At 40.8% G+C, this 26,721-nt stretch overlaps 1 protein-coding gene and 1 non-coding gene across 3 annotated transcripts in view; one reads left to right on the top strand and one right to left on the bottom strand.

Annotated features, from left to right (window-relative positions):
* The window catches only part of CRYL1 (crystallin lambda 1), a 176,941-nt gene that overhangs the window by 29,160 nt on the left and 121,060 nt on the right, over positions 1-26,721 (top strand). Inside the window, exons 1-2 of one of the 2 annotated variants that reach the window (XM_025996640.2) lie at positions 8,962-9,131; positions 21,151-21,258. In XM_025996640.2, the coding sequence (XP_025852425.1) occupies positions 9,091-9,131; positions 21,151-21,258 (149 nt within the window). In that variant the 5' untranslated portion in view covers positions 8,962-9,090. Of the gene's footprint in view, positions 1-8,961; positions 9,132-21,150; positions 21,259-26,721 lie in introns of those variants that run through there. The other variant, XM_072719807.1, reaches the window with a different exon arrangement.
* Positions 1,955-2,062, bottom strand: LOC112918712 (U6 spliceosomal RNA). The gene has a single exon (XR_003234747.1). It is a non-coding gene; the product is annotated as a U6 spliceosomal RNA (small nuclear RNA).

The following is a 26,721-nucleotide window of genomic DNA, read 5'->3' as shown; positions in this document are numbered from 1 at the left end:
CTCACGTGACCCTTCCTGATGTCTATCCCTTGAGGGTGGGAGAGCCCTCACTGGCCACTCCTGCCAGTGAGGAGCTTGACAATGTTAATAATGGAAACACGAATCTGTCTTCAGGAGTATTCAGATTCACAATTAAAGAAAAATCTACAGGTCAGACAACAACAACGACAAGTTTGTGAGCTAGATTCAACCAACATTGAGGTGTATATGATCCCCTAGAAGCCTGCAGGGACCCAAAGAAATGCTTGCTTATCCAGTCTTCATAGTCTTGCATCTTCCACACCAACTGGAAGGCATGTTCCTTTCCCCAAGACCTCTCAGTCTCAAGCTTTCCAATGAACACCAAAGCTCAGCTCTGCCCCACAGATTCCTTATAAACACAGTCCCGCTCTGCCTGCAGCTTCCATTGCCAAGATTTGGCCAGATGGGTGGGTGGGTGGGGGGTGACATGTAAAAAAGATCACCAGGTTGAGTCTTTCATGCCCCCACTCCTGCTTCAGAGGCCCTCTCACAAACCTCCGTGCTGTCCCCTTTTACCTGTATAAATTATTCATGGAAGTAGATGTTTACAGGCTGCAGAGTCCAGAGCAGTTAATCAGACAAGCTGGGCCAATTGGCATCCGTATCAGTTCATCTGACCAGGGCCTCCACTGCTTTGGTTGTGCACTGGTGTTTCTAGTCCCTTGGCCAAAGCCCCTATCCCCCTTACAACTTCTTGGAGGATACAGTAGTTAGCTGTTAACTTGTTTCTTTGGATTCTTATCTTGGGCTTGGATTCTTGGACTTAGCTTCATTGACAGGTGCTCTGGTTGTATGAACTTAGTGATGCTGAGCTGCGTCTACCTTGTCTTGGCTGTCCTGAAGTGGGAAGGCAGCCTAGACCCCGGTTCAAGGTCTTGTACACCTTGTACTTGTGTGTACCCCACATTGTGTACAGGTCTTGACAATTTGACTTGGCCCTTTCTGCCCAGCTGTGCCTCCTTTAGGCTGGAGGACCAGGACTGAAAGTGGGCACTTCTTTCTTCTTCAAGCACTTTACAATTCAGGTTTGTGGCTGTCTTTAGCTCAGAGGCAATCCTAAGGATTTGAGGCTTTATCTCCAGGAAGTATCCTAGTTCTCCACCATTGATAGGAGTTTGGGGGTTGTTTTAGGAACAGAAAAGATGATTCAAGAGTTCATTTTTTATTTCTTACTCAGACTTCTTAGATTTTGAGAGTCAGTTTGCTTTTCTTTTAAAAAACACATCAAAATTCAACAATCACTCTTAAGGGTCTTTTGAATTTACTAAGTTACTTAAATGGCCCAGTTTCACAGCATTTTAAAACTGCATTTATAAATTTACTGTATTTCTTTTTTGGATATTTCAACTGTCTGACTTCATAAAAATTCCCCAAATGCTAAATAATTCTTGTAAGTTTAATAAATAAAACTTACAAATGATACCAAGTAATTCTAGTTTTCTCAGATGTTCTGAAGCCATGCAAAAAATCAGGAAGATTTTATCTTAAAAATTATCTAAATTAATTTTTTGATACATTTTTAATAACAGTTGCAAGGCTGTTCCTGGGACTGAATTTCTCAAACACTAAACATTACCATGGATGCACAGATCCTTTCTTAATACAAGGTAATAAATATTGTGGTCTTTATTTTGAACCTTTATATACTTAATGCCTAAAAGAGGTATTTTAATATGATATTTGCATATACTGTGAAATGATTACAATATGACTAACATCACTATACAAACATACAGAATGTTTCTTTTGTGTAATGAGAACATTTGAATTTACTCAGTAACTTTCAAATAGGCAACATAATATTATTAAGTATAGTTGACAGGCTGTATACTTTATCCCCCTGACTTATTTATTTTATAACTGGATAAATGTACCCTTCACACATTTTGCCTGCTGCCAAGCGCCACCTCTGGGAACCACCAATCCCTTCTGTAAAAATATGGACTGCTTCACAAATTTTCATGCCATCCATGCGCAGGGGCCAAGCTAATCTTCTCTATATCATTTCAATTCTTAGCATATGTGCTGCCAAAATGAAGACTTAATAATCCAACTCTTAAAGGTAAACTGAGATCACTTAAGAGCAGAGCAGTTGACCAGATATCCCAAGTGAATCTTATCATTGATAATTACTTTGTAGGCTGAGTCTGATTTCCCCCAGATGCCATCCCAATGATATCTGAAAGCTTTCTTGCCTCTGGGCACATCTGTCCTGGGCCAACCTGGTACCCTTCCTACTCGAAACATAACCATTTCTCCAAGCAGTCCTGCTTCCTTGTAGTAAAGAATGTAGAGATCAAGGCTGGGACATCAAGCAAGGTTTCAGGCCAGATTGTGATATTGGGTGGTATTGATCTTAGAAATTCAGAGAACTTTCCAAGTTGGAAAACACTTTAATTCAGTTATTCACTCTCTCTCTCTCCATCTATCTATCCATTCATCCATTTATCTAATTAACATACCGTTCCCTCTAAATTCTTTGTTTCTATGATTATACCTTATTTTCTCTTATGGTTAAATCTTCATATATATTTGATTTCATGTCAACATACATATTTAATTTATCCAAACAAAAAAGTAAAAATAAGAATATGATATTGGTATGAAAAATAAAACCACTAAATGAAATTCAAGATTTTTCTTTTTTTTGCAGTTCTTTTTTTTCTTAGAATATATTCCAGTGAGTATGGTCTCTAGAGTCACTTGTAATTCCTATTTTGTATGGTTACATAAGAACCAATTTCAGCTTGAAATGTTGATGTTTAAACAGTTACAAGTTCTTAAAAGCTAGCAACTTTTAACTTCTTGTCATTTCTTGGTGGTAATACTGAGCTAGTAAAGAAGTATAAAAATTAATCCTAACTGACTTTATGAAATGAGTGGAAAACACAAGGAATTCAGCCTCTGAAGTCTGTTCCAAGTTCAGTATAACCATCACCTGGCCAATTTTCTTTTCTTTCCTTTTTTTTTTTTCTTCAACTGGCCAATTTTCAATGGCTGAATACTGGCTAAATGTGCAAGATTTTTAATAAGGAAATTTTGGCTGTGCAGACCCATTCTGCCTAATAGCAATTAATTTCTAGTAATATAATATTACTAGCTACATGTTTTCATGTGCTTAATTCTATTTTAACTTTATCAAGTTTTCTCAGTACTTTTATCTAGTACTTGTATCTCATACTGCATAAATTCAACTTCCAAAGACTCAGAATTTTAGAAATATATAATTGAGGTACATCAAGATCAATTTTCATTAAGTTAATTAAAAGAAAGGAGAACATATCAGATATTATTCATTTAAACTTTAGTTGGACATTCATATGAAAACCTCTCTCTAAATGAATATGGATTTCAGACTACCTGGATTCCATTAGAATCAATTTATAATCACCAGCTTTTAACATTTAGAGAACTCCAAAGTCTAGTTTGGAAACAAGAAACCACATTAGATATTGCAATGGAGAATTAGTTCAATAGTTCTTAGAGGACTAAAAAGCAACTTAATTTAAATTCCCCTGATGATTAATGATGTTTAGCATCTTTTCATTGCTTATTAACTTTATATATGTCTTCTTTGTTGAACTGTCTCTTCAAATCTTTTGCCCACTTTTTAATTGGGTTGTTTCTATTTATTTATTTATTCATTTATTTATTTCATTTAAAGTGAAATACAAACTCTTCCATGACAAGTCCCCAGATGAGTTGGTCCCTGCCTGGATCTCTGATACTATTTTTACCTCTTTGCCCACTGTGCTACGGTTATGTTGGCCTTCTGTTTATTTCTCACACCTGGCAAGCTCACTGCTGATCTTTATGTTACCAAATATTTCTTATCAATTAGTCTGCAGCTAAACAATCATATTCTCAGAGAAGACTTCTATTCAAATTAAAACAGCACCTCTACTACAGCCTCCTACTGGGTAGTCACTATCCTTTTACCCCTTTCTAGTTACTCAACAGAGACTACCAAGCTCTGAAATTATCTGATCCATTTGCTTATTTCTTGCTGACTTTCAAATATATAGTCCATGAGAGCAGCATATTGTTGGTCTAATCCTTCTCACCTGGCAAAGTGACTGGCATAGGGTGGGACTACAACACAAGTATTGATTGGCTTAAGAATGAAGTCAAACTTTCACTATTTGCAGACAACATCATGCTCTATGTAGAAAGCCCAAAAGACTCCACCAAAAAAAAAATTGCTAAAACTAATATATGAAGTCAGCAAAGTTGCACAATATAAAATCAATATACAGAAATCTTGCATTTTTATACACCAATAACAAAACAGCAGAAAAAGAAATCAAGGAATTGATCCCATTTGCAACTGCACCAAAAACAGTAAGATGCCTAGGAATAAACCTCACCAAAGTGGTGAAAGACCTGTACTCTGGGTCCAAGTCCCTGCTCCGCTGGGTATACTTGGACCCAGGCTCGAGCTTGTAAATAAACCCTCGTGTGATTGCAAAAAAAAAAAAAAGACCTGTACTCTGAAAACTATCAAATGCTGATGAAAGAAACTGAAGAGGATACAAAGAAATGGAAAGATATTCCATACTCATAAATTGGAAGAACAAATATCATTAAAATGTCTATACTACCCAAAGCAATCTACACGTTTAATGTAATCCCTATCAAAATATCAACAAAATTTTTTACAGAACAAGAACAAATAATCCCCAAAATTGTATGGAAACACAAAAGAATTTGAATAGCCAAAGCAATCCTGCAAAAAGAAAAACAAAACTGGAGGCATCATGATTCTGGATTTCAAGCTGTATTACAAAGCTGTGGTCATCAAGACAGTATGTTACCAGCTTGAAAACAGACACATAGATCAGTGGAGCAGAATAGAAAGCCCAGAAATGGACCCATAACTCTATGGTCAAAGCAGGAAAGAATATCCAATGGGAAGAAAGACTGTCTCTTCAACAAATGGTGTTGGGAAAACTGGACAGCAACATGCAGAAGAAAGAAACTGGACCATTTTCTTACACTATACACAAAGAAAAATTCAAAATGGATGAAAGACCTAAATGTGAGACAGGAGACCATCAAAATTCTAGAGAAGAACACAGGCAGTCACCTCTTTGACCTTGGCTATAGCAAAGGTCAAATGTCTCCAAAAGCAAGGGAAACAAAAACAAAAATGAACTATTGGGACTTCATCAAGATAAAAAACTTCTGCACAGTGGAGGAAACAAAGCTAAAAGGTAGCCTACAGAGTGGGAGAAGATATTTGTAAATGACATGCCTGATAAAGGGTTAGTATCCAAAAATCTATAAAGAACTTATCAAACTCAACACCCCCCAAAAACAAATAATCCAGTTAAGAATGAGCAGAAGACAAGAATAGACACTTTTCCAAAGAAGACATCCAGATGGCTAACAGACACATGAAAAGATGCTCAACATTACTCATCATCAGGGAAATACAGATCAAAACTATACTGAGACACCATCACACACCTGTCAGAATGGCTAAAATTAACAGCACAGGAAAAAACAGATGTTGGGGAGGATGTGGAGAAAGAGGAACCCTCTTACACTGTTGGTGGGAATGCACACTGGTGCAGCCACTCTAAACAGTAGAGAGGTTCCTCAAAAAGTTAAAAATAGAACTACCCTACAATTCAGCTGTTGTATTACTAGGTATTTACCCAAGGGATACAAAAATGCAGATTTTTGTAGGGGTATGTGCACCCCAATGTTTACAGCAGCATTCTCAACAATAGCCAAACTATGGAGAGAGACCAAATGTCCCTTGACTGATGAATGGATAAAGAAGATGTGATACATACATACAATGGAATATTTCTCAGCCATCAGAAAGAATGAAATCTTGCCATCTGCAGTGACGTTGATGGAGTTAGAGTGTATTATGCTTAATGAAACAAGTCAGAGAAAGACAAATACCATATGATTTCACTCATATGTGGAATTTAAGAAACAAAACAAAACAGAGCAAATGGGAGTGGGGGAAAGAAAAGAGAGAGAGAGTGGAAAACAAACCATAAGAGACTCTTAACTCTAGGGAACATAGAGACTCTAAAACTCTGTGTGTTGATGGAGGGAGGAAGATGGAGGATAGGCTAGAGGGATGATGACTATTAAGGAGGGCACTAGTGATGAGCACAGGGTGTTACATGTAAGTGATGAATCACTGAATTCTACTCCTGAAACCAATATTGCACTGTATGTTAACTAGAATTTAAATAAAAATTTGAAAAAAAATCTCTTGGTCATTTAAAAACGTGTGATAACTTACACAACATAAAACTGTCACTGTTGGGATCCCTGGGTGGCTCGGCGGTTTGACGCCTGCCTTTGGCCCAGAGCGCGATCCTGGAGTCCCAGGATTGAGTCCTGCGTCAGGCTCCTGGCATGGAGCCTGCTTCTCCCTCTGCCTGTGTCTCTGCCTCTCTCTCTCTTTATGTCTAATAAATAAAAAATCTAATTCTTAAAGAAAAACTGTCACTGTTTTAGAAAATTAAATTTAAAAACTTTAAAAAATTGTTGAGCTTGAGATCTCTTTATATATTTTGTAAACAAGGACTGCAATAGATACCTCATTTGAAAATATTCCCCCCAGCTTGTGGCTTTTCATTTTCATACTGTCTTGAAGTAGTACTATAAAATTTTAATTTTGATGAAGTCTGATTTACCAACTTTTTCTTTGCCTGTTAAACTTTTTGTGGCATATCTAAGAAATGTCTGCCTAACTCAAGGTCACAAAGTTTTATCCTATGTTTTCTTTTAGAAATTATGTGGTTTTAGGTTTTACATGGATGCATTGGATGTTAGTGTTTTTATATATGGTATGGGGCTATTATTATCATTACTTATGCATACCCAATTGTTCCAGTACCATAAGTTGAAATGACTCTCCTTTGCCATTGAATTCCCTTTATACATTTGTTGAAAATCAGATTATGTATATTTATGGACTCAGGAATCACAATTCAAGACTCCCTCTTGTCTGATATCTGAGGCCATTTTTTCCTCTATTTTTCTATTTTGGTGGTGGCTGTGGGGTGAGTGGGTGGGTGGAGGGTGGGTCTTCTGTTTAAGGCAGGAGCTTAAGTCTGGCTTCTGTTACTCCATCTTGGCCAGAAGCAGAAGCTCTCTGTACCATAATCTTTAAAACTATTTCTTATCGATAGATATTCATCATGTTTTCAATGTTTATTTTAACATATTAAGATTCTATATGATGTTTTAACATTTTTCTTTTCTATTTTATATCTATGCTGAAATAAACCATTTTGTCTAACTTCATGTCCACTTATATTTCCATAAAACAGATCTCTAGGACTGGAATTGCAAAGCCAAAGTGCATACTTTTAAAATTTTGATATGTCAAGAACTGTGAGGGGTTTGAGATTTTTATCTTATTACAAAGTAATGAGTTAGCTTGCCACAGTTTTGTGGAAGCTGACAGAAGACAGGATATTCCTGGATTAGAGATAAAAGACCCTGCTACTCACAGCAAAAGCAATAGCCAGCACGTCAGCATATTTGCACCAGTTTTTGGAGCCCCAATTTCCACAGGGTTACATGGAGGGCCAGATGACCCCAGCATTTGCAAGGGGCCAACGGACCAGTAATTGTTCAGCATAGAGCTGACACTGTAGCGAGCAGCAAACAAATCAGTCCCCTTTCACTCCAGGAGTGAGCAGTTACAGGGTACTCTGCAGGAGCCTTGATCTATTTAGCTGCCTGTGTGCATAGCTACAGAAGGTACTTAGCTTCAGGAGATGGATAAACCTTGCAGTCTGCTATATTCAGCAAGAAAGTGCAGGAACCTAGGGGCTCATGGCTGACTGCTCTCCCAAAAGCATTTTTCTCCTTTATAAGCCTGCCTTCAATTGTATATTAAAGGGTTGTCTGTCTGAAACATTTCGTTACCAACATGAATATTTTATCAATCTTTGTCATTTTAGCAAATTTTATGGGTGAAAGATGAGTTTCACCATCTGTTTTGTTACTTTTCATTTATCTTAAGTGAGTTGAGCACCTTGTTTCAGATGTTTATTGAAACTTTGTGAAATTGTTCTTTAAAGCCTACCCTCCCTCTGACATTATCTTTTAATGTTCTGACCGGGGAAAACAAAGGAAGAGCTCCATTTGTCATCTGAGTGGGTGAGTTTTGCTCATGTTTGTGGCCTGAGTCCTTTCTGATCATCGTGACTTGGATGACTGTGGAAATTCCCTTCAGCTTGTGCTGTATGGACACAAACTGTCCTGAGATGTATGATGCTCTCTCCTCTTGGTCTGTTTGTTCCTGTCTCTGGAAAGAGCCCCGGGTCAGGACTTCCTTTCTGTCCTACAGAAACGCCACCCTGCCTCTGAGGGAGGAAGCACAGTTCAGAGAACCCCTGTCCTCAGGGTCCCCTCAGCACAGTGCAGTGGGATCAGATCCGTCTTCCAGTTTCACTGGAGTTCCAGTTTCCCAGAGTTCCTGGGTCTCAGTTCTCATCTGCGGAGAAAGGCAGCGAGGATCTTTCTAGAAACGAATTATGAGTGCAAACTCAGCAAAACCACCCTCAGTAGAAAGGCCAGAACTGGTATATATTAAACTGGTGTGTATTTCGGAGAGGAACTTCTACTGCCAGTTTCCTTGGGGTCATCTAGAGGCCAGGCCTCGTGCCAGACTGGAGGTATCCCCGCTACGTACGCAGGTTGTAGGGTGCACGGTTGGAAACTAAACTGTGAACAAATGAATTGCTGGAGTCCGAAGGCTCAAGTTTTCGCGCTTCCTACCCCCTCCCCCGCCCCCCCACCCCCCCCGCGGGTGCCCCCGCCGCGCCCCCGCTCGGGTCGGCGCCTGGGTCTCCGCTGCAGGCCCCGCCCGCCGAGCACCCAATGGGGACGGAGCAGCGTCCCGGCCCCGGCCCCCGGGGCCTATCAGGGTCCGCGCGCCCGCCCCCGGCTCAGGGGACCAGCCAATGGGCGCGGAGGACGCCCCTCCCGGCGCGGGGACCCGGCGCTACGCGCGGCGCGCGAGAGCCGGTGGGCCTCAGTCCTCTGCACTGGCGGCGGGGTCCCGGGCCGGGCAGGTGTGCGGCCATGGCGTCCTCGGAGCCCGGCGACGTGCTGATCCTCGGCAGGTAAACGCCCCGGCCCGCCGACCGTGTGCTCTTGCCCTGGCTCTGGGGAGACCCGGGGGGCGCGGGAGCGAGGGGCCCAGGTGGCGGTCACCCCGACCAGCGGTGCGGACGCGTGCTGGAGCGCCAGCCGCCCACCCTCCAGGACCCTGTGCGCCCTTGCGGCCCTCCCTGAGGTGGCCAGGCCTGCGGGAGCGCCCGGGGGCGGCGTGGCTTTTCAGGATGAAGCACACTGTCGAGTGCTGTTCTGTTTCACTTGGCGCTGACTTACCCGCCAAGCTGACAGCGCAGGCTGCGGTGGGAACGGTTTGTGCAATTAGTTCAGTGATGCCAGGCCTACCAGCAAACACAAATAGACGTGCCAGGAAGTCGGACAAAGATTCTGCAGAAGTGTATTCATTTATTAATGAGAGACACACACACACACACAGAGGCAGAGACACAGGCAGAGGGAGAAGCAGGCTTCCTGCCGGGAGCCCGATGCAGGACTCAGTCCCGGGACCCCTGGATCATGCACTGAGCCCAAGGCAGACGTTCAACCACTGAGCCACCCAGGGGCCCTACAGAACTGTATCCCTAGCTATTCCCACTTAATGGATGTGAAAACAGATGAAGCAGTTTGCTGCTGGTCACAGGCAGTACGTGGCCGAGATGGGACTATCCCAGCAAAGAGGGCCCGTTGAACACCCGTGCACAGGGCTGCCTGCAGGGCGTGAGGATGTGTGTGTTCTTGTCCCCAGGGGTGTCCTCTGGGTGGCAACAGGTGCTTGGCGGACACATGCGGCAATCCTCATTCATTCGTGATCCATGGAGAAAGGGACATTTCCTTTTTTTTTTTTTTTTTTAAGATTTTATTTATTCATGAGAGACACGCAGAGAGAGGTGCAGAGACACAGGCAGAGGGAGAAGCAGGCTCCGTGCCGGGAGCCCGATGTGGGACTCGACCCCAGGTCTCCAGGATCGCGTCCCCTGGGCTGAAGGCGGCGCTAAACCGCCGAGCCACACAGGCTGCCCAGAAAGGGACGTTTCCAAAGAGGAACGCTGGAGCTCAGAGTTTGCTAGGCTGTGTCAGTTTAACAGCCTAAATGCCATCCAAATTTTTCTGATTTGTGCCCCCACTCGTCTTTTAAAACTTCTGCTGTTTTTGTAAAAAGTATTTATGCATACCTTTATTGACAGGCTGTGATAGCAATCTGTAGACGTGTTAATCCTTGCTATTTATAGTTGGAAGCACCTTTTTGGGGGTGGCTTTGTGTCTGTTTATGCCACTGAGGTGTTGGCCTACCTGACCTGCCACCCAGCGACAATTCCAGTGTCAGGGTTTTCCGTTTAGAACCTATTGAAAGAAGGAATCAAAAAAAGGTTTTTTGGCAGCTTCCTCTGATCAGACAGTGGAATTACCTGAACCTTTGACCTTTGCAGGCATGTGGGTGTGTGTGGCTGCCTGGTGAAGGAATATAAAAATATTTTTTTAAAGTGTACTTGGTATTGGGTACAGTGACTGTGCTCGATTTGTATTTTACTTGTCCAGGATCAAGGGCTGGAGTTTTGTGTCTCTCACACCATGTGTTGGGGTGTTACTCTGTTTTCATCTAATACATGTTAAGTTTGGAATTGACTATCCCTGTCTGGCTCTGGTTCTTTCATGAAGTACAGTCTTTCCAGAAGGAGCTAGGATTGATGAGTCAGTTTATTTGATTCCCCAGAGGAAGGTTCATAAGGAAGTAGATGAGGGTTGGCAAACTTTAATGACCACAGGAACTGGGACGGATAGAGATCTCTTCCTGTCTATCCCATACCCTCAGCACCTCAAGAGAACACCCATCTCTGCTTTCCTTCGCTTCCTTCTGCTCCCTTTCCTCTCTGTTCCCCCTCTCACCTCGCTCCCCTACTCACTTTTCCTTTCCCTTCCTCCCCGCTCTTCAGCCCTCTTCTCTCTCTCTCTCTCTCTCTCTCTGCCCCGCCCCCCCTTCTGGCCCCATGGGTGATTCCACGGAACATCCATTTACAAAATGAGGCTGGGAAGTGTAAATAAGCTTCCTAAAACCTGGTTTAGTTTCATTCTTGGATTTCAACAGACCAAAAAATGCCTATTTCAATTTCAGGGACATATTGGGCCATTGTTTTTCTATCTTTTCCTAATAATTATCAGGTTCCCTCTTGAAAGTACTTGCTAGAAATATAGTCCCTATTTAATTCTTTTCCACTGATTTTTTTTTCCATAAAGAACACTTTTTTTTTTTTTTTTTAAAGATTTTATTCACTTATTGAGAGAGAGAGGAAACATGAACAGGGACAGGGGCAGAGGCAGAGGGACAAGCAGACTCACTGCTGCTGAGTGGGGAGCCAGGCATGGGGCTCCATCCCAGGACCCTGAGATGACAACCTGAGCAGAAGTCAGATGCTTAACTAACTTAACTAACTTAACTAGGCACCCCAGAAATGAGCCAATTTTATTACTTAAATTTTCTTCCCTGCTACTTTGCTGCTATGTAATAGAATAAATGTTCACCTTCAGTAGCTTTGTGAAGTACTAACTCAGATTTATGAATTTCGAAGCTTTAAAGCATATCATAATAGAATGGTAGGGACCCATTATATGGTCCTCAGGTATCTAAGAGTTCACAAAAAGTTAATAGGATGTCGCAGCCTCTAAGGGCAGGAAACTAATTGAATTTGGGCCCAAAGTAAGGTAGTACTAGGAACAGAAAGCTGACAGAACTTTCATTCTGTGGCTGTGGAATCTGATTGTTTGTACCTGTTTATATTAGTCTGTGTAATAGATTCCCCCTGCCTTTACTTGCTCACTTTTCCTCTCTCCCGTGCTGCTTTTTTTTGCACATTGTTGCCAACCCCAGCATTATAATCTTTCACCTCCAGTGTCTATTACTGACTTAGAGTTTCCAATTTTAGGTCCAATTTTCAGGAGAGGAAATCTGATTGGCTTGGCTTGTCTGTGCAGGCCAGGCTACAGGTAGGGTAGTTCTGGTAAGCCCGCTGATTGGCTGCTTTGGATCATATGTCCATGTCATATGCAGTCATGAGTGACTGAGTGTGTGTGAAGGAGAAGGGATGCCAGCGGGTTCCCAGGAGTCAGCATCGTGCTCTTGGTGCCTCCTCTAGAGAACTGTGGGCAATGCAGACTTTGAAACAATTATGCCAAAAAGAAATCAACTTTGTCTTTAATGCCTGTTGTATGGAACGTAAGTCATTTCTCCCCCAATTTTTTTCTCCCCAAATTTTTACAAAAATTCTCAAATACACAGAAATGTAGGAATTATGGAAAAAAGAATACCCAGATACCCACTTTTTAGATTCAATAATTGTTAAAAATTTGCTCTGTTTGCTTTATGTGTATATAATTTAACTAATGCTGAATGTTACAGGGTTAGTTTTTTACTTTTTTGCTAATATATATTGTACTATAAGTGAGTGTGTGTTGCCCATATTAACTCAAGATCAGTTTTTTTAATCTATGCCATTTGTATGTATATATTATTTGCTATTATTAGACTAAGGCAGTAGAATATTAGTTTGAAAGTTAGTTTGTTCACATACTTTATATGAGTCCCTCTCCTTGTGTTTGGTGTATTTATCACTTATTTCTGGATTTATAGGAATTTTTGTGTATTTATATGTTACAAACATTATTTCTTTTTGGACATTTGTCTCATGTTGATTTTTTGGTCATAAACAAAGTTACTTAAGATCAGTTAACTTATTTGGCAACCAGCATTCAAACATGAGGTCCATGGTGGCTTGGATTATTGTAAAAATGTCTTTGATAGAAAGGTGAGAACTACTGCTCTAGAGTAAATGCCACCCACCCCAACTGCATTTGTAGATGAAGGACTAGAGCTCTCTCGGATGCGTGACTGACTTCTGTATTATTATGGTGTAGTTGCATAGTTGGGGTGGAACTAAGTGTCCTGACACCAAAGAAATAACTAAGATAAATGATCGAATTATGATACCAGATAATTGTTTAAGTCATTGCTGCCTGTTAGAAACATAATGTGAGCCACCAGTGCAAGTCACATATGTAATTAAATTTTGTAGTAATTACATTTTTAAAAAGGTGAAATTAGGGATGCCTGGATGCCTCAGTCAGTTAAGCGTCTGCCATCGGATCAAGTCATGATCTCAGGACCACCCAAGCAGTGGAAATAAATTCACTGAGCCCTGTGTGCTCCGGTTCACGGCTGCATGGGGAGTCTGCACCTCTTTCTCCCTCTGACCCTCCCTGCCCCCCCAACCCCTGCTCATGCTTTCTCTCTCTTCTCTCAAATAAATAAAATCTTTTTAAAAAATTGAATTAATTTCAATGTTTTATTTAGCTTATTTCTAAGTGTTATTATTTCAACAAATAATTGATGTAAAATTTTACTAGTGAGAGTTTATATTCTTTCGGGGGGGGGGGGGGGGAATAGTCTTGAGAATCCAGCATGGTTTTTATACTTGCAGCACACCTCATCACACTAGTCACTTTTCCATTGCCTGTTAGCGCCATGTGGCTGTTGCATGGCTGCTGTCCTGGACGATGCAGGTATAATAATGATGTAACCTTTGTGAATCAGGAAAACCTGTCCTCAGAAAGCTCCCTTCTCTCTCTTCTTATGCCTCCCCCTGCAATGCAGGCTCATTTGAGAGGCACTTTACACTTATTTTGAAAAGGCAAGTCAAGTTGTGGGAGGAGGGTGAATATCCTCTGTTCCCCTTCGTGGGAAGTCTTCTCTGTAAAAGCAGCTGACAGTACTTTGGGCTTTTATAGAAAGGCCAGCTGAGGCCTTTCACCCTTCAACCACGGATGGCCTGCCAGCCCTTCCTGGCCTGGCACTTTAGTTCCATTCTGTTGTGTGGTGGACACAGGATGTGGGGGGACTTGGCTGATAGTGGAGTCTGCTGCTGCGGCTGCTTCAGAGGCCCCGTGAGCTCTTACCCCGAGGGGATCTGCCTGACAGGCTCTGGTGTCTGACCATGTGGGCGAAAGCTTTCACATGGATAGGGGAGATGAGTCATTTTGGAGGGGGAGGTAGTTTCTTGCAGCTCTGGAGTGTGTGTGTGTGTGTGTGGAGGGGAAATGTTTGAGGAAGAGAAAGAAGTCTTTGCTCAGGACTGTCTCTTTCAAACTCTGGCTGTGATCTCTAGGGTTTTTTTTCCCCTCATATAGTTCTGAACAGCTCTGTCAATATAACTTTCTGCAAAGAGGGAAATGTTCAGTATATGCCCTTGCTGTCCAAGTTGGTGGCTATTGTCACATGTGACTTTTGAATAGTTACTATTGATAAATTGATTTTTAAAAATTTATTAACTTTAATTAATTTAAATAGCAGCATGTGGGTAGAGTCAACCATATTAGTGCAGGTCTAGTGCATTAAGAGTTTAATAAAAAATTTATATATACATACTATGTAAATTTTACATTAATCGTTAAAGACTTTGATATTGCAGAAGAATATGGAGTGAAACATTTTGTATAATTCTCCCTCTCCCAAAGTTGAGTAGAGGTGGTTTTAGTTGTTTCCACTCCATTTTCCCAACAAATGGCTTCACATAAGATACCTTGTAACAAGATAGTAGCCCCTCTCAATAACCGCTTGTATATATTAAAGGCTTAGCTCAAGTGGACATTGTGTGAGGGCTTTGAAGCTTGGAAAGCACTTCTGTGGCATTAATAGGATATTCAGGTCAATAGGAGGCATGCCATGCTTTCCCTTCATTGCTTGGGCCCAAGCCCTACAGAAGGGGGGAATGTAACTGTTACAACTCCAATGTAACTGTGTGGAGTACTTTTTGTACCCAGAGCCTGAATTACAGATTAGCTAAATAAGGATGGGGGGGGGGGGGGATGGAGTGGGGATAATACTTATTAGAGCCCATCCCTTGACTATTATCCTAACCCCTCTCCTCAAAGCAGCATATGGTTACTACAATGAAATAACACGTCTGAGACAACCCTGACCTACTGAATGTTCTGTGTACTTGCAAGCTAATAGTTTAGCTTGTTACTATTTCCCGGATGCTGGCAGAGAACACGAGACTCACGGGTGAGAGAGAACTTTCCTAGTCATAGGAGAACAGGCAGTATGAGGATCCCATTAACATTGTTCCCTTTGGTCTGAGTCCAATGTGGGAGTATGGAGGTTCCAGGTGGATACCTGCAGGTTCAGTGAGTATGTTCCAGGCAGGAATATTGAGCTTGGGGAAACCACTGCTTTTATAGTAAGAGGTAAGCAAGCTTGCTCTTTATCCTTGAGGGATATATTTCTGCAAAATAACTCCGACAAATGGTCTGGGTGTAGAACAGCCAGGGCCTTATGTTCCTGGCATACTCAGTAAGACATGTGAGTGCTCATGGAAAAGTGCCTCCCACCACTCAATGTCGGCCCCTCTGGATTGGGGAATATGTTGCTGCTGATATCTGGATCACATTTTGAGAAACTTCCAATTTAGAGGAACCCTAGAGAATGTTGTTGATTTGTCTCTGAATTGCACGAAGAGTACCCAGGACACTTTGTGAATCAGATGCAACTCATTTTTGGTATCTCAAGTGGCATTGGAAAATCTCAAGATTGAAAGAAAAATGGAGCATAATCCAACCACCTTCCCAATATCTGATGCCAAGTGATTACGTACCTCTGTGTAGATACCTCCAATTCCAGGGATTTTCCACCTGCTTGATTATTGGGGTTGCTTCTTCTTGAGTAACATCAGGACCACCCAAGCAGTGGAAATAGGTTCAGGAACCTCAGACCAAAGTGCTGTGTCGTCTGCAGGGTTTCATGCTCTATAGCATGTAGACATATTTCTCCCAGCCTAATAAATATCCCCACTTGACCTCATTTCTCCTTCCAGTAACTGTCACATGTTTCTTCATACCTCAATAAAATTGTCTGTATTCTGTCTCTACTTCCTTTCTTCCCATCCATATTATTTATATTATGGAAAAGTTTCAAATCATATTAAAGTTCGGAGAATAGTACAATGAAAACTTTGTACCCCTTGTACCCCTAGTTTCAATAATTATTAACATTGGGCTGATCTAGTTTCATTTATGTTCCCTTCTATGGATTAATTTGAAAAAAATCCCAGACATTTCTGTCATTTCACCTACAAATATGTCAGCATGAATACCTAAAAGACAAGGACTACAGTTGACCCTTGAACAATTTAGAGGTTAGAGGTGCTGAGCCCCCTCCCCCATGCAGCTGGAAATCCATGTATAACTTAATTACTAATAGCCTACTGTTGACTGGAAGCCTTGTTGATAACATCAGCAGTAAATTAACACATATTTTGTATAAGTATTAAATACTGTGTTCTTAAAGTAAGCTAGGGATAGTATGTTATTAAGAAAATCACAGGAAGAGAAAATATAGAGTACTGCAAAAAATACCATCATTGTGTATCAAAATTAACAAAATTCCTTAATATTATCAAATAATATCTTTAAAGATCCCATCAGTATTCACCATTTCCCAGGTTCTCTAAAAACTTTTTTTACCCTTGGTTTGATTGATGCAGTTTCCAAGTGAGGATCACTTATTATATTTAGTTGATATGTTTCTTAGCTTTTTCGGTCTATAGGTTTCCCCATCTCTTTTTAGAACTTTCTTGCAGTTTATTTGTGGAAGAACATGGGTCATTTGTTCTGTGAAATTTCCTGAATTCTGGATTTTGTTGACTGTATCTGTGTCATGTAATTTAATGTGTTCCTTCCCCTGTGCCTTCATTTCCTAAGCTGGTAGTTCCATCTAGAGGCTCATCTCTCTTCTACACAGGCCAGCTTTCCTCCCATCAGTCTGTCAGAACTGCTCTTGTCATACACCGTCCCCCCCCCCCAATTCATCTCACTAACCCCAGGGATCAGTTCTCAGTTTTGACCCAGATGGTCACTGTCTTCTCACTGAAGCTTCCTTTCATTTCCCTGACCCCATGCCTGGTTTTCCTCCCCTCTCCCGTCCCTATCCTTCACTGGAGGAGGAGTGTCCCAAGGCTCAACCCATTGACTTCTTTATTACCATTCACTTCCTTGGTGATCTCATCTGGTTTCATGCTGTTACATGCCATGGCTATGCCGTAATACAGCATTCATAGCCTCAGCCCAGGTCTTGTCCCTGAGCCATGAGATCTCTGTCTTGTTGTTTCTTAGATGTACTGATGGGGCATCTTTTTCATACTTAAGGCCTCCCGTATGGAATGCCTGATCTTCTCTCCCTACATCTACTTGAGTTATATAGTCTTCCCTGCCAGAGGTAATGGCCTCCCTGTCCTGTCTGCTTCTATGCAAAAGAAACTTGGTATCATCTTCAGTTCTTTTCCTCCCACCTACTATGGTGGCCCATAGCAGTTCTTACAGTTTGTGCCTTGAAAATACCACATATTTGGAACTCAGCTGGCTATTTCCTGTCTCCACCTCTGCTTCTATCTTGCTCCAGCCTACCATCATACTTCATACTTCTAGCTAGTCTGTTTACTTCCATCTTTGCCTGTCTTCAGTATATTCTTTAAAATTTTTTTTAATTTTTAGTTTTTTAAAGTTTATTTATTTTTAGAGAGAGAAAGCACACTTGTGCCATGTGAGGGCAGGGAAGGGTTAGAGAGGGAGGGAGATAATCTTTTTTTAATTTTTTTTATTTATTTATGATAGTCACAGAGAGAGAGAGAGAGAGAGAGAGAGAGAGAGAGAGGCAGAGACACAGGCAGAGAGAGAAGCAGGCTCCATGCACCAGGAGCCTGATGTGGGATTCGATCCCAGGTCTCCAGGATCGCACCCTGGGCCAAAGGCAGACGCTAAACTGCTGCGCCACCCAGGGATCCCGGAGGGAGATAATCTTAAGCAGACTTCACATTGAGTGGGGAGCCTGATGCTGGGCTTGATCTCACAACCCTGACCTGAGCTGAAATCAAGAGTCAGACACTTAACTGACCGAGCTACCCAGGCACCCTAGTATATTCTTTTTTAAAAATATATGTGTGGATTTTTTAAAAAATTATTTATTTGAGAGAGAGAGAGAGCATGAGCAGGGGTAGGGGGCAGGGGCAGATAGAGAAGGAGAGGCAGACTCTCTGCTGAGCAGGGAGCCCCATGCAGAGCTTGATCTCAGGACCCCAGGATGATGACCTGAGCCAAAGGCAGATGCTGAATTGACTGAGCCACCCAGGCTCCCTGCCCCAGTATATTCTTATTAAAGCAACCAGAACCTTTAAGAACTGAAGTCAGAGAATGTCTTTCCTCTAAAACCTTCTGTTATTTGTTCATCTCACTTGGAGTCAAAGCCAAAAATCTCTGCAGCCTCTGAGGCATTTTAAAGAAAAGAAAAAAAAAAAAAAGAGAGAGAGGAAGAAAGAGAAAAAGAAACAACTACAAAAAAACTTATTATCTAGTGATAAATACTATATAACAGTCAATAGCCTCTTCCCATGGGGTTAATATGAAGGCCACAGTCATTCACTGAAGAAATATTTAGAGTGCCTACTGGGTGTTTGGCATGGTTCCAGGGACTGGCGATGTAGCAGTGACAAAACGAAAATTCTTGTCCTATGGAGCTTCCAGTGGATAGGCAGAGCAGAAACCACACAGGTAAATGAGAGCAAAGCAAAGGTAGCAGGTGCTTGGGGAGGGAGGAAGCAGGGAACAGGGACAGCGAGGAGGAGAATAGGACTGGGAAGCAGAGAAATTCTGAAAGCACCCCAGGGACTGTCTCACTAAGAGGGGACATTTCAGCAAAGGGCCGAAGGGGGTGAGGGGACAAGCCAGGAAGGTGTCTGGGAGAAGGGTGTTCCAAGCAGAGGGAACAGCAGATGCAAAAGCCGGAGGAGGGAGTGTGTTGCATGGTCCAAATCAACAAGGCTGGTGTGTCTGGAATGGAGAAGAAAGGGGGAGGATGGCAGGAGGAGGTCAGACAGGGCAGGATGGATGCCTCAGAGGCTGCAGAGATTTTGGCTTTGACTCCAAGTGAGATGAACAAATAACAGAAGGTTTTAGAGCAAAGACATTCTCTGACTTCAGTTCTTAAAGGTTCTGGTTGCTTTAATAAGAATATACTGGGGCAGGGAGCCTGGGTGGCTCAGTCAATTTAGCATCTGTCTTTGGCTCAGGTCATGATCCTGGGGCATTTTAAAGTGTGTGGTTTAGTAGTGTTAAGTCTATTTATTTATTTATTTATTTATTTATTTATTTATTTATTCATTCATTCATGAGAGAGAGAGAGAGAGAGAGAGCGATAGAGGCAGAGACACAGGCAGAGGGAGAAGCAGGCTCCATGCAGGGTGCCTGACGTGGGACTGATCCTGGGTCTCCAGGATCACGCCCTGGGCTAAAGGCAGCACTAAACCGCTGAGCCACCCAGGCTGACTAAGTTTATTTTTATTGTTCAACTAATCTCCAGAACTTTTTTCTCTTGCAAAACCATAACTCTGTCCCCATTAAATAACAAGTCCCCGATCCTCCCTTCCTCCAGCCCCTGGTAACCACCGTTCTAGTCTCTGTGTCTATGGATTTGACTACTCTCGGTACCTCACGCAAGTGGACTCATACAGTATTTGTCTTTTGGTGATTGAGTTAATTTTATTTTGCATGTCTTCAAGGTTGATCCATATTGTAGTATATGTCCACAATTTCCTCCCTTTTAAGTCTGAATAATTTAGTGGTCATTTTTAAAAGTAAAAGACGCTGACTAAGGATAGCTGTTCTTTGCGTCCACAGTTGGATTACTCAGTAGGCCAGGTGAGTTCTCACCAGCTCCACCACTCGTTCTGCCCTGTGGAGCATTATCAAACATATCTGTAGCCTGTGGGTCCCTTAAGGGGAGACTGTGGTATACCCTTTTGGATTGGTCCGCCTGGAATGTAATGAAACAGTGAGGAATTTAGAATGGAGATATTTAAGTGTTTGTTGTTGCCTATTAGCTATATGAACAACCTTCCTGTGTGTTACTTCCTCTGGAGAAATCCCTTGATTATCTGGGCCATAGATGCATCTTGAGAGGACACATTTTCCTTCCTCTCACCTCTAGCTGAACATTCACATAGCAGCCAAGCACCTTTGGAGAAAGAATTTTAATCACACTCCAAGGTAATTACCTGCATTCCCCCAAGTGTGATGTTCAAATCCTCTTTGCCCTTCTATACAACCAAATTTAAGAGCTTACTAAATATTATTGCTTTACATTTGTGTGGCAGGAGGATTTTCAAAGCATTTTCACATTCATTTTTTCATAACAGATTTATTGAAATGTAATTGATCTAGCACACAATTCACTCTTTTAGTAGATTCACAGGGTTGTACAACTGTCACAGCAGTCAATTTTAGGATATTCTAATCATCCCCAAAGAAACCCTACATCAGTCAGCTGTCGCTCCTGTTCCTTCCTCTCCAGCCTTGGGCAACCACAAATCCACTTTCTGTCTCTGTAGATTTGCCAGTTTCCAGAAGTGGAATCATGCAATGTAGACCTTACTTACTGACTTCTTTTGCCGAGTATTTTTTTAAGGTTCTATGTAGTGTGTATTAGTACTTTATTCCTTTTAATGGCTGAATAACTTTTTATGGGTATACCACATTTTATTACCTGTTCATTAGCTATTGGACTTCTGGGTCATTTCCATTTAGCTGTCATGAATAACGCTCATATAAATAAACGTATATGTACAAGGTGGGGTTTTTTGGACATATGTTTCATTTCTGTTGGGTACAAACCTAGGAGTAGAATTGCTGTTATAAACATTCTTTTTTTTCAATAGGCTTTATTTTTTATATTTACAGAAAAATTGTGAGGATAGTACAGAAAGTTCCCATATACTCCCTCACCAGTTTCCCCTATTATTAATATATTAGTGTGGCACATTTATTACAATTAATAAGTAATATTAATATATTATTAATTTCCTGAGTTTTTACTTAATGTTCAGGATGCCATCCAGGGTACCAAATTACACATTTACTTTTCATTCTGGGTTAGGAATGAAGAATTGTTCCATTAAGATAACCAGAAGCCTTTCTTAATTTTCTTTCCTTCAGTGGACTCATTGGGCGAAGCTGGGCTATGTTGTTTGCCAGTGGAGGCTTCAAGGTGAAACTCTATGATATTGAGCAACAGCAGGTAACCAATGCCTTGGAAACCATCAGGTAAGTGGGCTGGCACCTTCCAGGAGGAATTGAAATGGCTCTGTTGCTCTCAGTGGGTCTTCTTTATCTTATTCTCAAGGCTGTAAATACCTGTGATCTTATTCTTCCATTTGATGTCTGTTATAGTGCCTTTGAGGTAGTAAAGGCCAGACCCACAGTGGTCAAGCCATGAATTAAGACTTACAAATTAAGAGAGGGCTCAGGTTGTGAGAAAAGGACCATTAGGATTGTAAAGACACATGTAAAGTCATGTGATGCGAGCAGAGAAACTGAACGTACCTCTTGGGCTTCCAGCCTGAGGGAGTAGGCTTCTCCCTGAGTGTCCTGCAGGGCTGGAGGTCTGGGTTTCCTGTGTTGCCTCTGGGCAGGTGAGCCAAGCTTGTAGCATGTAGTAGCCAGAGCAGCATGGGCATCACATTTTAGGAACAGGGGTCCTGAGGTTTGTTTTGAACTATTGATTTAATGATGGCAGGACTCAAATGAACTGTGTTAACTGTAATAGTTATTGGTGTCAGAATAGGTGAACTTACATATGCTAAGCATGAGGAGGGCCAAGTTTTGGAATAATCACAGGGGGTAAGCAGAAAAATAGGAGCTGAAAGAAAGAGGCCAAGAATGAGGGGGGGGGGTCAAAGATAGAAGCACCAAAGTAGTGTAATGTGCTGGAAGGTAAAAGGGCCCTAATTCATGACACCTTCACCTGAGAGGATTGTCGCTGAATACGGTTTTGACCATCTCACACATGGTATTGTTCAGGTAGTTACGCTCCTTCTTCAGGGATGTCCATGAATATATAACTTGAGTTCGCATTTTGGTTAACAAAAACACACTGACTTTTTTGTTTACTAATATGTATGGTGTGGTGTCAGGCTATAGACACCAAGAAGTTATATACCTTAGTCCAGTTTTGTTGTACAACAGATTAAGAACCCAAAACCCAGAGAAGTCAAGTTACATCTTATGTTAGTAACATTCAGCCAATGCCAAGATAAAATGTTAATCTGAAAAGCAAACAAACAGGGGTGCCTGGGCTGGCTCAATTGGTGGAGCATGTGACTCTTGATCTCGGGATTGTAAATTCAAACTCCATGTTCGGTATAGGGATTACTTAAAAAGTAACATCTTTAAAAATAAAAATCAAAAAACCAAACAAAAACAAAAAACCAGAACCACTCTAAAACTAAACACATATACTGCTAACGCTTTCTTCTGTATTCTTATAGAAGGAAGAGGAATTAGCATAAATACCTGCTATGTTCCAGGCATGTGTTATCTACTAGGGATACATAGATGAGTAAGAGAGATACAGTCCTATCCACCATGGAGTTTATAGTCTAGTAATCTTACCATATAAATTCTCACAGTAAGCTCCATGAGGTGGGTATTATTGTCATTATTTTATGAGAAAACAGGTCTATGAATGGTCAGTAACCTGCTCAAAGACACAGTAAGACAAGATTCAAGCTCTGGTTCATCTGACCTGTTAAGCGTGGATCTGAGTATCTTTGGCAGCCATCTATACTATTTGTTTTATAGAGAGTCTGCAAACATTACTTTTAATGTAATGTTTAATATATATAATATATACAAAAGAATAGATCATTTATGCTAGTTTATGAAGATATAATGAAATGAGCTTTCATGAGCTCATGAAGCTCATGTCCATCTTGAGATCTAGAATTGTTAAAACCCCCTGTATACCTTTTGTTTGTTTGTTTGTTTTCAGACACTTTGTTTTTTTTTTTTTTTTTTAAAGATTTTATTTATTTATTCATGAGACACAGAGAGAGAGAGAGAGGCAGAGACACAGGCAGAGGGAGAAGCAGGCTCCATGCTGGGAGCCTGATGTGGGACTTGATCCCGGGACTCCAGGGTCACGCCCCGGGCTGAAGGCAGGCACTAAACCACTGAGCCACCCAGGGATTCCCCCCCCGCCCCCCCCCCCCCCCCCCCCCCGTATACCTTTTGAAACCAATTTCCTGTCTTCCTACCAGAACTAACTGATATTCTTTATGTTGTATCTACCTTTGCTGTACCTTAAAGAAGTTTTACTATTCATATGTATCTAAATAATATATGGTTTAGTTTTGCTTGTTTTTGTGCTTTATAAAAATTTTTTTTGAGATTCATCTGTGTTATTTCTTGTAACTGTTGTACATCTGTGTTTATTTCTATATAATTTTCTTGTGTGTGACTTTGCTATTATTTACATATATGTTATCCTTCTGATGAACAAGAAGCTGTTTCCAGTTGGGGGCTATTGTAAACAGTGTTGCCATTTGTGTCATTGCAAATGTCTCCTGATGTGTTAAGTACAAGAATATCTACAAGATACATATCCAAGACTGAGACTCCTGGATCTGTTTTTCCTTCTGGGGTTCTGATTATATGTCTATTGAACCAACTCATTCTAGCTTTCATATCTTTTAACCTCTGTTATATTTTCTGTCTCCCTGTCCTGTTGGAATATATTTTGGATGCATTCTTTAGGTTTTTCTTCCAGTTCATGAATTCTAATTTTACCTATGTCTAATCTGTTATTTAAGCCATCCACTGAATTTATTTCAATAATTAAATCTTCACTTTAATAATTATGCTTCTTTTCCAAATATACTTATTCATTTTGAGTAGTTTCTCATTGTTTGCTCATTCTTTATGGTTGGCAGTATTTGTGGTTGGTGGATTTGGAGCATAGAGATGTCAGGTCAGTGACCTGCCTGGTGTTGGAGGAGAGCACAACCTCTGATCAAGTCAGGTGTGAAGCCAGCTGCACCTGCACTCTAGACCAGGGGCTGGCTTACTCTCTGTAAAGGCCAAATGGGAAATATTTTAGGCTTTTCAGGTCAGAAAGTCTTTACAGCAGCTTCTCCTTGTAGAGTGAAGCAGCCACAGACAATATGTGAACAAATGGACCTGCCTGTTTTTCAATGAAACTTCATAAATTGACATTGAACTTTGGAGTTTGTATAATTTTCACATGTCACAAAGTATTATTATTCTTTTGTGTTTTTTTAACCATTTAAAAATGTAAAAGCCATTTTCATCTTACAGGCCATATGAAAACAGGTGGTGGAGAGCAGCTTTGACCAATGGGTACAGTTTGCTGATTTCTACTATCCAGACATCCTACTTCTGTTGATATTTCATCTTTTATTTTGTTAAGCCAATTCTACTGAGTCAGAACCAAGAGAAAACTCTAAGATTCCTAATTGAAAAGTTCTTTGTTCTATTTCTTTGGATATTTATATTTTAGGCCTCAGTTTTTAGATATATCATTTTAGTGTGTCACTCCCTTTCAGGCATCAGGGAATTATGTGTGGAAAGTTTGAGTAGGGTTTTTAGTTTTTTAAATTAAAAAAATTAAAAAATATATTTGTTTGTTGGGGCATCTGGGTGGCTCAGTTGGTTCAGAGTCCAAGCCTTGGTTTCAACTTAGGTCATGATCTCAGGGTCATGAGATTGAGACCTGCTTCAGGCTCTGCACCCAGTGGGGAGTCTGCTTGGGATTCTCTCTCCCTCTGCCCCTGCTCCCTGCCCCCTGCTTATATGCTCTCTCTCTCTCAAATAAATAAATAAATAAATAAATAAATAAGCAAACAAACAAACAAACAAATAAATAAATCTTTAAAAAATATATTTGTCTGTTTATTGTTAAGGCCAGGTAAAAGACTTTCCTGTTATCCTACTGCTTTCCTTAGTTAAGAGCTAATATTTCATAATACAATTGGTACCCAATTAGGTTTAACTTTTAGATGTCTGTAAGAGTTTTGAACCCAAACCCCCAATTTATTGCTATTAACAGCTTTATTAAAGAAAAACAAATCTACTGAATTCTTATGTATTTAAGATTTAAGAAGTACACACAGATCTTTTCTTCAATAGCAGTAGCTTTTTTTTTCTTTTTGTGATTCATCTACACATATGCTGAGTTAACTTAAATATGTAGAACTGGTTATACTTCTTTGGCAGGAAGTAGAGATCTTAAGGTATCCTGTGACTGACTATATCTCTCTTCTCAAATTATTGCTAGCAAATAGCAGCAGGAAAATAAAGTTGAGTCGTATTGTGTTGCCCTCCCAGGGAGGACTACATTTTTGGGTTGTCATTTAAGTAAAGCCACCTGCTTCCCTTTCTTAAGTCACAGGATTTTCAGATGTACACAGAGACCACATTAAGAGGATTGAGTCCAAACCTTATTTTTGTAACTATGTTGGTCAATAAGAAGAGTTCTGAGTTTTAAATTGTTTTCAGTCAGGAAAGAATTATATTGCTACTGCTTTCTGTAAGTAAACTGTGTCACCTTGCAGATCAACAGTAACTATTAGCTCAGGTCAACAACATTGGGTGATTGGCTGTAGTCCTTAGATGTTTAGAAACAAAAACTAAACAGTCCCTGATCATGTGTTAGGCATGAGGTATAGGGAGAACCAACTTTATCCTTTTTGTCAAGAAGTATAAACAATGTCTCTTCTCTCTCTCTTTTTTTTTTAAAGATTTTATTTATTCACGAGAGACACACACAGAGAGAGGCAGAGACATAGGCAGAGAGAGAAGCAGGCTCCCTGGTGGGGGGGGGGAGCCTGATGTGGCACTCGATCTCAGGACCCTGGGTTCACCACCTGAGCCAAAGGCAGATGCTCAACCACTGAGCCACCCAGGTGCTCCAACAATGTATCTTCTTGATTGGGTTGAACTGACTGATGGGTCAAAATAGTTTGTGCCCACCAAGCAGCCTTTTAGGACACTGGTTTATGGTATTCTTTCATCACAACAGGTTTGAGCCCAGTAAGGAGACTATATTATAGTCTGACTACTTCTCCTGTTGAAATGGTGTGTGATCTCTGTACTAGCCATTATGGCCACAGAAAGAGGCAGCATGCACATCTCTTGTCTCTAGAAATAGGCACTAGCTCAATAATTGTTTTAACTGAGTCATGGGAGCCTTTTCTAGAGTTTCAAAAAGTAATTTTTTTTGCCATATTTTTCATAGACTTTTCCCCTGCCATCTGTTCCACCCTTGCAGTTTGGCTCACTTCCCAAATTCAAATCCTTCGGAATTTATGTTGAAAAATACTTCTGCATGAAAATTCTACTTATGTTAGACCTATTAAACACTAATCTTAAGTGAGTAGAAATGGTACAACTTGTTTCTGAAATTGTAAAAATGAACTTAAGCTGGGTGAAGTTGATTTTTAAAAATATTACATTAAAAGATTAGAGAAATTATCACAACTGATACCATGCCAAGAGATCATAGGGAATTAAAAAAAATAAAAAAGGTGTCATCTAAAAGTAATCCTTTTTTAACAGAGCAGTAAAATGAGAAACTTAATACTTAACATATTTAAATCTCAAATAGAAGGGTAGCTTGACCTTGGAAAACCTTATTAGCAGGTGCTTTACAATTTGGTTTTTGTTTCCCATTGTATGTCCGATGCTTGGCATGTGTTAGGTCTCAAGAAT

This window comes from Vulpes vulpes, chromosome 9, assembly GCF_048418805.1.
Source record: "Vulpes vulpes isolate BD-2025 chromosome 9, VulVul3, whole genome shotgun sequence".
Lineage (NCBI taxonomy): Eukaryota > Metazoa > Chordata > Mammalia > Carnivora > Canidae > Vulpes > Vulpes vulpes.
Note: the sequence above shows the minus strand (reverse complement) of the source record. Positions and strands in the feature narration are given on the sequence as shown.